The sequence below is a fragment of the Camponotus vicinus genome, unplaced genomic scaffold (assembly GCF_025532165.1).
Source record: "Camponotus vicinus isolate PSW18456_S1 unplaced genomic scaffold, iyCamVici1.0 SCAF_10, whole genome shotgun sequence".
Classification (NCBI taxonomy): domain Eukaryota; kingdom Metazoa; phylum Arthropoda; class Insecta; order Hymenoptera; family Formicidae; genus Camponotus; species Camponotus vicinus.
Genome location: NW_028141946.1, coordinates 17,618,262 through 17,633,181, shown reverse-complemented (window position 1 = coordinate 17,633,181; position 14,920 = coordinate 17,618,262). Strand labels below are relative to the sequence as shown.

General features: G+C 32.0%; 1 protein-coding gene and 1 long non-coding RNA gene across 9 annotated transcripts in view; one reads left to right on the top strand and one right to left on the bottom strand.

Moving 5' to 3' along the window:
* Pnt (ETS transcription factor pointed) overlaps window positions 1-14,920 on the top strand; it is a 115,982-nt gene that overhangs the window by 797 nt on the left and 100,265 nt on the right. For 3 of the 5 annotated variants that reach the window (XM_083079601.1, XM_083079599.1, XM_083079606.1), the window contains exon 2: window positions 6,591-6,703. The exons of 1 other annotated variant lie outside the window; for it this stretch is intronic. In XM_083079601.1, the coding sequence (XP_082935727.1) occupies window positions 6,596-6,703 (108 nt within the window). In that variant the 5' untranslated portion in view covers window positions 6,591-6,595. Of the gene's footprint in view, window positions 1-6,107; window positions 6,451-6,590; window positions 6,704-14,920 lie in introns of those variants that run through there. One more of the 5 variants, XM_083079600.1, reaches the window with a different exon arrangement.
* Window positions 708-13,100, bottom strand: LOC145960276 (uncharacterized). 4 transcript variants are annotated; one of them, XR_014435318.1, is made up of 4 exons: window positions 12,859-13,100; window positions 12,436-12,794; window positions 1,854-2,261; window positions 708-1,733 (listed from the first exon to the last, which is right to left on the bottom strand). It is a non-coding gene; the product is annotated as an uncharacterized LOC145960276 (long non-coding RNA). The 4 variants fall into 4 exon arrangements; XR_014435320.1 differs by lacking the exons at window positions 12,436-12,794; window positions 12,859-13,100 and adding exons at window positions 3,000-3,108; window positions 3,717-3,907 and having other exon boundaries at window positions 709-1,733; XR_014435319.1 differs by lacking the exons at window positions 12,436-12,794; window positions 12,859-13,100 and adding exons at window positions 3,029-3,108; window positions 3,717-3,907 and having other exon boundaries at window positions 710-1,733.

Here is a 14,920-nt window from a genome sequence, read left to right as displayed (position 1 = left end):
AAAAAAAATATTAAAGTGTAGAAAGATGAAGACTTGTCACTTCGACATTTTGACATTTACTCCGAAATTTTAACTTCGTAAAAAGACGCGTTTGCATTTTCTAAAATCAAAAAATGTAACGAACAATTTTAATTCTTTTATTTTGCTGTAGAAAAAATATATAAAAAGTGCGCTATGTAAAATTATCGAGAAATAATTATGCTATAATAAATAGCCGTTTGTTCTAATCGTTCAAGAGGTTTCGTTTTCGTCTTCTTACGTGCCATTAAAAATAGGGAAAAATTGCCGCGATACATTTAACTGTCAGACGTCGGTTCTTGGAAAAAAAAAAAGTATATTTTATTTCGTATATTTTATTTCTCTCGAGCCGCATGTGTTGTGTTTATTATCCCGCATAAAGGTTTATCTTACAAGTCTCCCGCGACTGCAAAATGGAAAAGAAATGCTGAAATAGTCTTATCGCGAAATAACAATGAAACGGACTTTGATAACGAAAGGCAATATGATGTCATCCGCCACACGAGGTTATCACCACGCGAAGGATCAATTAAAAATATGTAGATAAGGACTGTTTGGGACAATTTTTTTTGTTATTAGTTTTGAGGGAAATCACGTGAAACAAATCATAATAAAAATATAAATATCTTACGTAAACGAGGACTCCGAACCTCTAGTGAAAGACTTGCTCTTTATCTTTAAACGAATTTATTGATACATTTTTTAACACAAATTCTATAATTATTAATTAAATTTAATTAAGAGGTGATCAATCATTCCTTGGCATTTTCTACATTTGTTCCCGAAAGTTTACTCTGGTCATTAATGATCCCAGCAAACATCAAATAACAATTATATAACAGTTATATAATAGTTATGTAACAGTTACATACCATGTAACAGTTATATTGTTGAGTAGGAAATTATAACTAATAATTATATAATTGTTACTTGGTGTTTGCTGGGGTCAAATAACAGTTATATAACAGTTATGTAACAGTTATATAACATGTAACAGTTATATTGTTGAGTGGGAAATTACAACTAATAATCATATAAATGTTACTTGGTGTTTGCTGGGATCAAATAACAGTTATATAACAGTTATATAACAGTTATATAACAGTTACAAAACATGTAACAGTTATATTGTTGAGTGGGAAATTACAACTAATAATCATATAAATGTTACTTGGTGTTTGCTGGGATCAAATAACAGTTATATAACAGTTATGTAACAGTTACATTGTTGAGTGGGAAATTGCAACTAACAATCATATAAATGTTACTTGGTGTTTGCTGGGATATCTATCGCAATGCAAGAGTAAACTTGCGTATTCGCCCTTTAGAAGCACCGGTCCTTTATTGCCGGCGATAAAAATGATTTAAAATAAGCCGAAACCTTGGAAATGAGAAAAAGAGGAGCGGAATGGCCGGCATGAGAGTCGGTCGAAGGTTTTTTGTACAATTTCTCGGGGCTCAGACCGCAACGCGGCAACGTCGCGACCTGTATATCATCTGTCTTCCTTTATCTCTCCTCTCTCTCTTTTTCCCTTTTGCCTCTTTTTCTTCTCCCCTTTCCATGTTTCTCTCCTTTTTCTTACCGTTTGCCAAAGATGACGAACGGTGACAAGGGAGGAGAGCGCACCGCAAGAAATGTCACGACGCTCGACTGGCCCGAAACAAGAGCGAAGATCAGTGTCACTCGATCAGAGACCCACGACTTTGGTCTTTCCCTAAAAATTAGACACACAAATGTCCGAATATCTAATATTTCGCGAATTTATATCAAAATGGGATCGATATAGTAAACAGATTGTTCTCCAGATATTTAATTAATAATTCATAAAAATTACATCTTATGTCAAATTATGATTGAAAGAGTCCTCTGGGTCCTCAAGTTCTCAGGCCTACTCGCGCCGAAATTAATTTCGGACCGCAGAAGGTTAATTTGCAAATGAGTGATATAGAGCCTGTTTGCGATTCGTCCAAAGTCAACGATGATTCACGATTTTTTCTCCGCGGACCATGAGCGATGTTGAGTTTGGCATACGCACCAGATACGATGTGGAAAGTTTGCCTGCCCGCATCTGGAAACCCAATAACGGCCCCCTCGAGAGAGATATTACGTTGCTTTCATTAAGCTTAAGACAATAGACACTCCGCTTTTGCGATGGGCAGGCTACACGTTGAATACGATATTAATGCAGTTTGTTATCCTGTTAGTTGAATCTCGAAAACATTGTATCAGCTTGCCATTAATACTGCAACAAGTAATTTTACAATAATCAATACACATCATATATTGTGCATAACGTGTATAATAAATTATACATGATACAATCTTAATCCAAAATATTAAATTTAATAATTAGAGATTTGGCTCAAGTAATCAAAAAATTAAAAAGAAAATGGCATAAGAGCCAAGGTTGGCTCTTATGCCATTTTAAAAAATATTAAAATACACAGGAATTATATTATATAATATCGACTTATAAAATAAATCAATGCAAAATTAATTATTATAATTATAATATTGTAATAAGAATTTTTAGATATTATGCGAAGCAATCTTTTGATTTGATTGAATTGAAAAAAAAAAATAGGGGGAGAATAAAATATAAAATTAAATATTTAAAAATTTTAACAAAAAAAGATACAAGTTTTCTCCTTTTTCATTCATTTTTAAAGAGTGAAAAACGAATAACGTCGTGACAATTGGAACGCAAAATTTTAGCCACCACTTCAGCTTAGTTCTCCCTAATCTTTTTTCTCGAAACTTTTTATCGCCCCATTCACCGAAATACAGGTAGATATTGTAGGTAGTAGACTTAGGATGAAAGACATTCCCAAGTGTCTTAGTAATGGATACTTTGAAAGACTCAGAACTCTAGATTCTCGACATTCTTATTAATATCTACAACCTTTTCTTAATCTTTGCCTTGGAAAAAGATGTGACAAAAAATTTATCATCAGACGAGCCAGTATATTTATGTAATTACTGATTTTGAATCCGCTTTGAGTCAGTTACCTATCTTGACACACTTAATCCTCTTGATAATAAACAAATGGAACTGATAGACTGATGATAATGCACAAGTGGAGAAAGCACTGATAAATAATATAAATAAGTCAATCTCATGTAAAAAGACTAACATGACGAATTAAATCTGTCTTAAATACTGTATGCATAAGATTATAAAATTTACATAACGTAATTATAAACATCTACAAATTTATTATATTCCGTGTTTATTTTAATAATATTTATTATATATATAATATATATTTATTATATAATATTTATTATATAATAAAATATTATGTAATAAATATTACATAATATTACATAATTTTATGTAATTATGTAATATTTATTATAAATGCAAAAATATAATAAACATTATAATATTATTAAAATAAACTTGCAATATAATAAATTTATTCGAATAAAATGACGGCTCGAGATTCATTTTATTCTCAAAATATTGACAATTTAAATAGTTTCTTTTACACATTATATGTTATTATATATTACTTAATAATAATTGATTGTTATTAATTATTATAATAATATAATTATTATATATAATAATATAATTATAATATAATTATTATAATTATTATAATTATTAAATAATATAATTATATAATTATTATAATATAATAATTGATTGTTAATTATTGATGGGCAATGAAATATGCTCCGCTTCATTTACCCGCAATGATTTCAGCTCTTTTAATTTTACCCATGCGTAATCTTGTTTGATACATAAAAATAACAGGGATCATCGATGATCTTATTTTTAATTCGCAACTTGAACTTTTACTGGAAATTTATGCGATATCTTTCTAAGACGCAGATAAGACGTCAAGATCAGGGTGATAGTGAAATATTGTCCAACAAATTACGAACCTCAAACAATCTCTGGTATCAGATCAAATTGATTAAGCTCACAATCGAAGAATTATCGATGCTAATCCTAACTTTCTGATGTTTTATCGCCGATATTCACGGGGATTACCAAAATTCTGAAATACCGTGATTTATTATTCCCTCTTATTTAGACAGATTATTGCATTATTTTCAAAATTTCGTCAAGAAACGTTATCTTTCACATAAATATCCATATCATCGCACGTGGACAAAGATAACCGTAAAAGGACATTATCTTTCGTAGCTGTGTATACAAAATAAAGTTATTCTGCTTTAATTAACTTTCTTTATCGCGGCAGGGGTGCTGATAATTGCGAGATAAACTCCATCGGCCTGTTACATATTTATATATATATATATATGTTTGGTTGAGTGCGTATCAATATATGAGCTGTTCAAAGTCATGCGTAAATCACGCATATTATTCGCATAAATTCCAATAATAATAGAACACATATCTCTGTAATTTTTTCAAATTTATATTTTCTCTCTATTAATAATATTTCTCTTTCTTTAAAATGATATCTGCTATAAATTTTAAACATCAGATACTGCTAATAAAATAAAATTTATAAACAACGACTTGCTATAAGACACATAAAGCGTTGGTTATATTAAACGATTTTAAACATCAGATACTGCTAATAAAATAAAATTTATAAACAACGATTTGCTGTAAGACACATAAAGTGTTGGTTATATTAAACGATTTTTTTATATATAGGATGTTTCAGGGGGATGTTTAGTATTCTAGAACATAATTATAATAATGTACACATCATTTTAAACGAAAATATTTATAAACGTGTTCAATTTTAAAATCAAAAATATTTATTATCCGTTTTTAAGCTTGTAATAAATTTGAAAAATTTTAAATTTAAAATGAAAAAATTTATGATTAAAAATGAAATTTAAAATTTATTTATTTTATTTCCTATTTTCTCGAATTTTATTTATTTTATTCTATTTATTTGTAAAGATTTATTATTATTTAAGCTTAAAATTTAATTATTTCCTACAATTGTTATTTCATAGAATTTAATTCTATTATGATAATAAATGTTTTTGTTTTTAAAATTGAACACATATTTTTATAACCGTTCAAAAAAGGACAATTATATAAATTTTTTCATTTAAAACGATGTATATAATAATAATCTAGAATACTGACCTCCTGAAACACCCTGTACATATTTATAAATACATTGTCTTTATAAATATAATATCTTATTAAATATCATTAAATGCCATAGGAAATATCTATCATTTCTTGGCAGGAATGATAAAGGCCATTCTTTAGATTGTTAAGTTCTAAACGCGATTTAACGTATTCGACGTCGTCGCAAGTGCTCGCTTCGAAGGAGCTCCGTTTTCTACCGTTTCGAAACTTGTTGTTGGACCTCAGAGAGAGCCGCGTGTAAAGGGTCGTGAGAGTAACCGAACAGTTTTCCACCTACCATCTGGCGACTGAGGTCCCAGCCGGAGTAACCTGACCCTCGTCGCGACAGAGATTCGAATACCTCCTGCGCCTCATCCAGCGAGAAACAATAGCTTCCCCTTCCCCAGTTTTTATTCTCTTGTATATTAAAAATCGCTACAAATAAAATTTCACCAAATTGATTTTGCAGGGGATCTTTTCGATCGTTTTTTATTCAAGTCGTAATTTTTAACAATTAAAAAAATAATGGAAATATAAAATTTGAACACGGTTATCAAAAAATATGCAGTTGCAAATTTAATGACATAATTTTAATGTGTAAATTTTTCTTTATTAAAGGTCTTTTTAATTCTAAAGATTTTAAATAGCCTGTAAAGAACCATTAATTTAATAAGAATATTAAATTCGACTCGATAATAATATATCGGGAATTTTTTCGGATTGGTTTAAAGAGTAAATAAGATAAGAGCATATGATATTTAATCAACACGTAACCTTTTACATTAAATATCTTTAGAATTAAAAGATTTCTTTAACAAAAAAGATTTTTTTAAATATTATATTATATTTTTAAATATTATATTTTAAATATTATATTTTTAAATATTATATTTTAAATATTATATTTTTAAATATTATATTTTAAATATTATATTTCCACTAATTTTAATTGCTAAATTAAAATAGAAAACAATCGAACCAAGTGAGAGATTAAATGTGAAAAATTTGTAACGAGTAAAAATCGGACGAAATTTTCTTTCAATCGATTTAGAATCGTCTAAAAAAAATCGGTTTGTTAAGTTTAGAGACTTTATAACATTCCACATGGACTGCATCATCGAAGCAATTGTACGACGAGTTATATAACCATTCAGTGTGTTGGGACGTTTGCTTTGGTTATATTATTACGCATCGTCCTTTGCCGAATCGACGATATCGATCGCGTATCTAAAAGCGGACTATTTAGCTGATAAATAAATGTATCCTCCGTGGACCAGAATATCGTGCCAAGTCGGCGAAGCTGGTATAAAATTATAATTAGGACATCGTGTCAAGTGATTCAAGCGCGAAGAATCATGTAATCCCCAGTCTTATCCATGTTTCACGTAATTTATTCGTCCGATAACTTTATCATTTTTTACTCACACGCTCTAATACTTATTCCTTTATTTTAATATCTTGCGGTTAAATTATTAATAAATTGTGTCTTTTATACAGTCAAAATGGACATGGAATCCTTGTACGATTACGTGGAGGAGGATCAAGATTTTTACGAAGAAACCCCTGCAACCAGAAAGGGCGGTTATCCTATTGATCACAGATCCATAAAAGTAAGTCGATCAGTGACATGTAATAATATTAAATAGGGAAAATTTTTTTGGTGCATACTTTTGTTTTAAAACGAATATTTTTGATAAGTTTTTCTCGACACAATTTTCGTAATAATCGCGTTTAAAATCGATTTTTATGTTAGATTTTGTTCTCAAAAATATCTACAATAATTTTCTAAATTTTGTAATATCTGAATTTTAAATTAATAAAAATTATTATATATAATATATATAACTAATAAAAATTATAATTAAAGTTATTCGAAAATTATTCAGTTTTAATCATATTTTAATAAAATGTATAAAGCTTTTATCCTAGAAAATATTTGTTTTTAATATATTAATGTAAATCGAAATTTGTTGTCTTTTTATTATTACATTTTTTACGTCATGTGTTATTATTTTTGAAACAATCTCTAATAAATAATTTATAACATACTTTTAAAGATTAACAACAAGACAGTATCCACGAGAGTCTCTACATCGACATCTTTAAATATATTTTTATTATCGTCACAATGTTATTATTTATGAGATCATTTTTTGGCAAATAATTTGAGACATATTTTCATATATTTTAGTTTTAAAAGTCGAGAAAAACAGAGAGAGGGAGAGAATCCACGAAGGTACACGTTTGACGATCGCTCATACCCATTAAGCTTGTTGGGAGAAGAATCGAGTTTTGTCGAGTAGCGTAATATCATGTCCAAGTAATGGCGACCGAGAGTGAGAGAAGCGCGCTACAGATATCCCTCGCTCTCGACGACGACGACGACGAGCGCGTTGGCCGGAGCCGGTGATTGTGCGAGTGCCACCAACAATTCGTTCCTTGTCGCTCTCCGCCTTCGTTTTATGAATGAACGTAGAACCGGCTCCCCCCGCCTCCCCCTCCGTCCCTTGCCCCCTCTACCCCCCGCGCGCCGTCAGCCTTCAGTCTCTCTGTCACCGACTGACCCTCGTCCGTCTCGCCTCCGCCTCTCTCTCTCTCTCTCTCTCTTTCTTTTTCTCTCTTTTTTTCTCTCTTGTCTCTTCTCTCCCGTTCTGTCCATCGTTCAGCCAAGCCGAACGCGTTCGGTCGCCGCTGATTCGTACGTTGTGAAAGACCCAACAACAGTTGCGTCGACTGAGGCTCTTGGTTCCTTCGGATCAAGCCTCCTCGAGAGGCTCTGCGAGAGAGAGAGAGAGAGAGAGAGGGTCCCTGTAGAAATCTGCTATGATTGTTTGATTATTCGATTAGATTCTTACTTGCATCCTAGGCTAGGTTTATTTTAGAGCAGTACGCTTTATCTCCCCCTCGAGAAAGATAGTTGACGCGTGAAATCTATATATTTATAATCTATAAATCTATATAAAATTTACACATTTAAGATTACAAGGACTCGGGTCTCTTTATCGGTCTCTTTATACAATATTGAAATGTCAAAAATAAAGAGTAATCAGATAAAGAAGCGTCTGCGATTCAATTTAATTCACAAGATGAGGCGAATGTAAAGGCCTTGGATGAGTTTGAAAAATAATAGTAATGGCACTCTTTTAAATAATTACATAATATCTTGTAAATTAAAATACTGTTGTAGATTGTATTTTTGATATTTTTTTCATATTTCAATCCAGCACGAGATTATCGTTATGTCACGTATCCTGAGGCATTTCCACTAATAATATTCATTCTAGCTTGGGTGACATTTAACAAATGTTAAATACAGGTATAAAATTATCAACGCTCTTTTTATTTTCATCGTGTTTCTCTAGTTGCGATAATTATACTTTGTTTAATTGTAAATTTTTAATCGCGATATTTTTCGTGCATTTCACTTTGTTTTCGACGCTAAAATGTCGACTAAAAAATATCCTATTGAATTTTCATTACGTGAAAATCAATATCAAATTTCCATCAAAATCTGACGCTAAAATTAGACATAAAAAGCGCATTTCTCGCATTTCTTTTTCCAGATCGTGCTAACTATATCGGGATATTTTTCGTAAATCTTTCTTCCAATGCTAGACACAAAGGCTAGATTTTGCGAGATAAAAATATTCAGGTCAATTCCAGTCTTGCAAACTTGTTTAAATCGCAATGTCAACGTTTTCAGAGGGAAAGAAGGGCAACATGTTATCGTGTCGTCGTGAAAATTGAATGGACCACGCGGCCTGAATCGTAGACATCTCGTGTGTGCCAGTTAAGAGTGAAACAAGACGTGGAAAAGGCGGTGTGCGCGGGAGGAAATGCGACACAGGGGAGAAGAGAGAGAGAGAAAGGGAAACCTAAGCCGCCAGAAATAGCATCCCTTCCCGCATCACATGCGGCCAGACCTTCTTGCATGTGCCTCTGACTCTGGCCGTTCTAGTCGCATGCACCGTTGACTGTCTACGTCACAGATTTGCCTGTCGCAGCGACGTCGACGTCGACGACACATCGTCCTACACGCCATCCTCGTTCCTCGAGTTTTCCTTTTTTCCCTCCCCCAGGGACGGCGAAAGCAATAACTCCAGTCGCGTCGTTTATTTTGTGTATTTTTCCCATATTTTTGGGAAATTTTCATATTTTTTGATATTTAATTTTTTGATATTTTTTGATATTTAATTTTTTGATATTTTTGATAAATATTTTTTTATCGGCAAAAGGACGCAAAGCACGGCTAGCACAGATTGCCAAGCTCTCTCTCTTTCTCTCTCTCTCTGCACATGTATTGCGACGTACATCTCGCGCGTATTCCATTTTTTTCCCTCGTTATTAAACACCGAACGCTATTATTACATCGCCTTTCATCGTTCGTTATAATATTTTTGTTACAGACTACCCACGTAATGCACATGCGCCTCGCAGCTAGTGCACTCGCATCCCACGCCTTCCATTCTTGGCCTTCTATCCGTTCTTTGCTTTCTGTGTGCGCGGCGGCAAAGACGTATAAAAGGACAATGTAATTTTAGTTTCGTTTAACACAATCTTTACGCAAAAACCCCGCGATATCGCGTACACACTCTTGCTCTTAAGCCAACTCGAGCTCGACCCTTTTCTCACTATTGCTCGTTGTTTTGATGGTTGCGAGATTCTCCCTTGTTCAACCTCAATATCAGCTTCTCTCCCATTCAATTATGCATCCTTTTGTCGCTTTTTCACTCTTGTCCTCTTCATTCGTCGTCAAACAGGCGATCAAATTAAAAGGCGATGTCAAACTGTACAAACACTCCAACAGTCGGGATATACCTTCATCGTACAAGCGAGAAGGGATACTTGAAATGATCATTTTTTAACATTTAATATTTTATTATTTTATTTTAATATTTAATATTTAATATTTTATTATTTTATTTTAATATTTAATATTTTATTATTTTATTTTAATATTTAATATTTAATATTTTATTACTTTATTTTAATATTTAATATTTAATATTTTATTACTTTATTTTAATATTTAATATTTTATTTTATTTTATTTAATATTTTATTTTTTACTAATTTAAATAATTTTTTGATATTTAATATTTTAACACATATACTTTATATTCCCAAATTGAAAACATTTTTCTTAACAGAAAACTAAGATATTCAATAATACACATCTGACTATGATTGCGATCGTTTTAATCTTCCACGATTAATTGCAGATTGCCCGGTTTGATTTAATGACTGAAAACAGCCATCGATCTCAAATTAAGCGTCATGGGTGCGGTCTATCCGTTTCCTTCGTTAGGAGCGCGATATATTGTTATACATTCTCTTATAAGATTCAAATCTACATATCTCGATTTTATGTAAAACGCCAATCATAAAAACTTTGTCGCACGCGTCATTTATTTAATATCGTATAATTTGAGTCTATTATGATTACGTAAAGAGTTTATTTTCTCTATCGCAACTCGATGGCATTATCGCATTATCGACAAGAATCATCAATAAATGCGCCGGCAATGTAAACATGAGGTGCAAAAATACAGAAATTATTAATCACCTCACGATTTGAACACCGAATCATCCCATCGTTATTGGAAATTTTATTACGCGAATTAATTATCCCAGAAACGTAAATATTTGTCAGAGTTTCATAAATAATCAGCAGTTATCATTTTTGCATAAAAAGCAAGCTCGCAGCGTCGACGCGTTATAAACGAAGGGAAACGTTCCAACATTGATTTTTGCGATGAGTTATTAATGAGGATCGCGTGAATGGACGTTCGCTAATTTAATTTCGCCCGCATTCGCCAAGTGGATATAATCGTAGCCACGTCTGACCGATTAATTAATCAGCGTAATCGATAAGGTATCGAGGTCGACAAATCTAATGCGAGAATAAAGTTGGCTTCAAGCATGTGTGTGTGATTTCTTATGATTTGTGTGTTTTTTTCGATATAATATTATTACACGACAGAAAGTTTGCGTCTTCTATTATCAGAATTTCCATCATATCTCGTATCGATTCTATTTAAATTTTAATTAAATTTAATTGGAATTTACGCGTTATTTTTTGCGATTAAAAAGGAATGGAGAAAAAATCCGCTGTAATTAACTTTAATCAATATTCACAGATTAAGGATTTTTCCTAGAAAAATTCATACAGAGAAAAAGACAGCTGTTACATAATTAAAGCGTCGGACATTTAATGACTGAATTGTCCAAACCGGATTTAAATAAATTAAATTAAAAATTTTTAAATAAATTAAATTAAAAATGTTTAAATAAATTAAATTAAAAATGTTTAAATAAATTAAATTAAAAATAAATAAATTAGCGATAAATTAAAAATGTTATAAAATAATACAAGCGTAGAACAGCAGTTAATTATTGAATTCATTGATCGAGAAATCCACCAGCTGAGTGCGCGCCGTCGTTTTCTCGAATATGTCACTCGCTGGCGCGTATCGATAAGCTATATCTTATTTTTAAACACACACACACACACATGCACGCGGTATCCCGAAATAATAAAAACATCAATATCCCGCCTCGTTCGGTTTTCCGCCTCGCGCCGAAGCTTTCTTTCGTCTGTCAGAGGCGATCATCTGATCGGCCATGCACACGCGCCTCGCACATGACTCACTCCAGATGCATTGTCGTGTCACGTCGCTTCATTTCCATATGCTTTTTCGCTCGAGCGACTTTGACAAAAAAACGCCTCGTTAGTTCGTTATATTTATCGCGCGATCCGAGATAACGTAAGTGTTGTTTCGTTGTTTCGCGGCATCGTCGGCGTTATGTCATCGTAACGAATGAGTTTCGACGGCGAAACGTCGAGTTGCACTTCTACCTTGCACCCGAGCGCGCAAACAAAGGGTAATTTATACACGTGTGTTTGACATTAACGTGAATCATGCTCGATACAACATTATTAAATCATAATTAAATACGATTCACCTTGAGAGTGCAATGCATGTCTCTTAATTTGTTTTACAACTCGTGTTCCATCGAGGCGGAAGATGATTTAGAACAATGTTGTACGATCATAATTTATGTCAACACACGTGTAAATTATTTTTGTTGAGAGCGAATACCTAAAATAAATTGCATAATTCTTGTCCACAATTAATTTACATTTCCTTATCATTCTCCTCTGTCTTTTCGAAGCGAGATGGGTGACAAACAAGTCTCGCACGGTATTTCGCGTCTGTGATGCAAAATTTATCTTATCGCTCGCTGGCTCGAATGTCGCGATTGAAGGTTCGCTTAAGTAATCTGATGTAATATTGCGCTCATCGATAGAATTGGCTACTACAATGTGCCGTTTCCTTACCAAGAAGACCACTTAGAAGTCATCGTCAATCGTTGATAATTATTCGTCCATGTGTGCGATTATCGCTTCATCGATACTCTTGTAAAGAAGAAAATTTGCACGAGACGAAAATTTGATCATCAGGACCTTTTTTGTGGATTGTTTTATTTGAAAATTTGATCAGTTATCACAATTATAACGTGGAGCTTCATTTTCCCGATTTAATACGAGCTGTCACTTCAAACAGCTGATGGTGATCGCCTGGCGATCTCGATAGAAATTCCACGATATCTCGTCAATTGATGACTTCGCGTCAATTAATATCTGTGTGTTTTTCTCTCGCTTCAAAGTATGCGGATCGTGTCACTTATCGCGCGAGCCTTTAATAACAAATTATCATGTTTAATATACCCGGAACGAGTTCACATCCGTTGGGTCACGCACCATGAATGGGAAACGATGAACGTACGCGCATGCCGGGGTTAAAACAAAGTTACGCATTCGAATGGCGACTCATTGATAATAGTTATTCATGAATGAGTTCGGTTTCGCTCAATCACGTTCGACGAACGTAACTTATCTCGCGATATTCCCGGATCCCGCCGGCGACGCGCTCGTTGATTCGACCTCGTGTCGTTGTCGTCGTGTGTACGTCGAATAGATTTACATGTCTGAAAGGACTATTACCGGCCTGAAAGTCTACTTTTTTCGCGGCGGCGAAAAAACAATCGAGATTCCGCGAGATTCCGCGCGTCAGCGCGTCAGCTGTTCAGCTGTCAAACTGTCAAAGTCAACGTAACAAGTGGAATCGCGTTGAATATGATGCAGACACTCAGAAAGAAAATAAGTGTCAAATCAAAACTTATATACGTAAACTAACGCGTTCATTGCTTCGTACATACGCAACAATTTATAATCTTTTTAGAAGAATTTAATAATTTTGAATTTTAACAATATTATAGTCTTATTTTAATATTATAAATTTAATATTATAAATTTAATATTATAAATTTTAATATTATAAATTTAATATTTTAAATTAATTTAATATTATAAATTTTTAAATATTAAATTTGATATTTTAAATTAATTTAATATTATAAATTTTTAAATATTATAAATTTAATATTATAAATTTTAATATTGTAATTGTCACCTCAAGAATATAGAATTATTTAATTCCACTTTAAGAAAATTATTATCTTTGATTTAAAAATGTTATTTTCTATCTAACATTGTTTCCTTTCCATTCAAGAAAATTAAATCTTAAATCATAAGAATATATTTTTCTTGATTGAACTATATAAAATGACTTCATTCAAGTAAGCAATTATATTTTTATATTATATTATATTATTTTAATATTATATTATTATATTTTTCTTTAATTAACGCAATATAATCTCATTTCAAGATTTCCATGTTAAGATTAAATATATTTTCAAAACAAGAATGTCCTTTTTTTGTGCAGCATGTTCTTCTTATCTTCAAGTTTTTCTTCTCTTCAGATGGAAAGAATTTCATTCGATCAATCTAGATTCGCTCCACAACTCATCGTGTTTGTGGAAAGCTTTTGTACTCGTGATAAGCGATTGACTGTCGATCCCAAGTATCCAAGAGCTTACGAGAGCGTGAGATAAAAATTTACGTAAAATCCCCGAGCGAGGTCACGGTCAAATTTGATGAACAAACATTGGCGGCTGCAAATTCATGCACGCATCAGCATTCGGCCATCTTATCGCATGTAACCGCCGGAATTTTACTTTCGCGTCTGGCGGATATCATCCTTGTGTAGACGACGTCTCGTATTATTGATGAATAGATAGATCTCGGTTCAGCGACGAATATCGATGACGAAAGAGGAAGAGATGACAAATAAATAAAAATAAATATGGAAAGAAACGTACGAGGAAAGAAACTTATCGGGATTTCGCGCGTGCTTTCTATATTTGTCCGCAAATATATACTATATTCCTATCATTGATAAACAAATGAATAATTATAGTGCACAGAGATTTTTGCGCGAGTTTGAACTTGGTCATTCGCTATTAAAACGTACGACACTTCTCGTCAATAAATACGTTTCAATAAATAACATGAATTGATAAGAATTTTATTGACATGGAAATTTAAATAAATTTATTTTTTTGTCAGTACCTACTATATTATTTACTTAAATTTATTTAATTGTATCCTTTTAATTTAATTATTTAATTGTATCCTTTTTTAATTTAATTATTTAATTATTTATCCTTTTTTATTATATATTATTTAATTGTATCCTTTTTTATGGCCTACCTAAATTTTTTTTAAATTTTCGTTATAGACAAAATAATTGTAAGCCATATTTTGTTATTTTATAAGAAAATTTTAAGGTAAAATATGGTGTTTTTCCCTCCATGAAATATACATGATATTCTTTAAAAAAATTAGATAAGATATCTATAAATATATTCGATATCTATTGTATATAAGATATATAGATATTTATGCGAGATATACATGT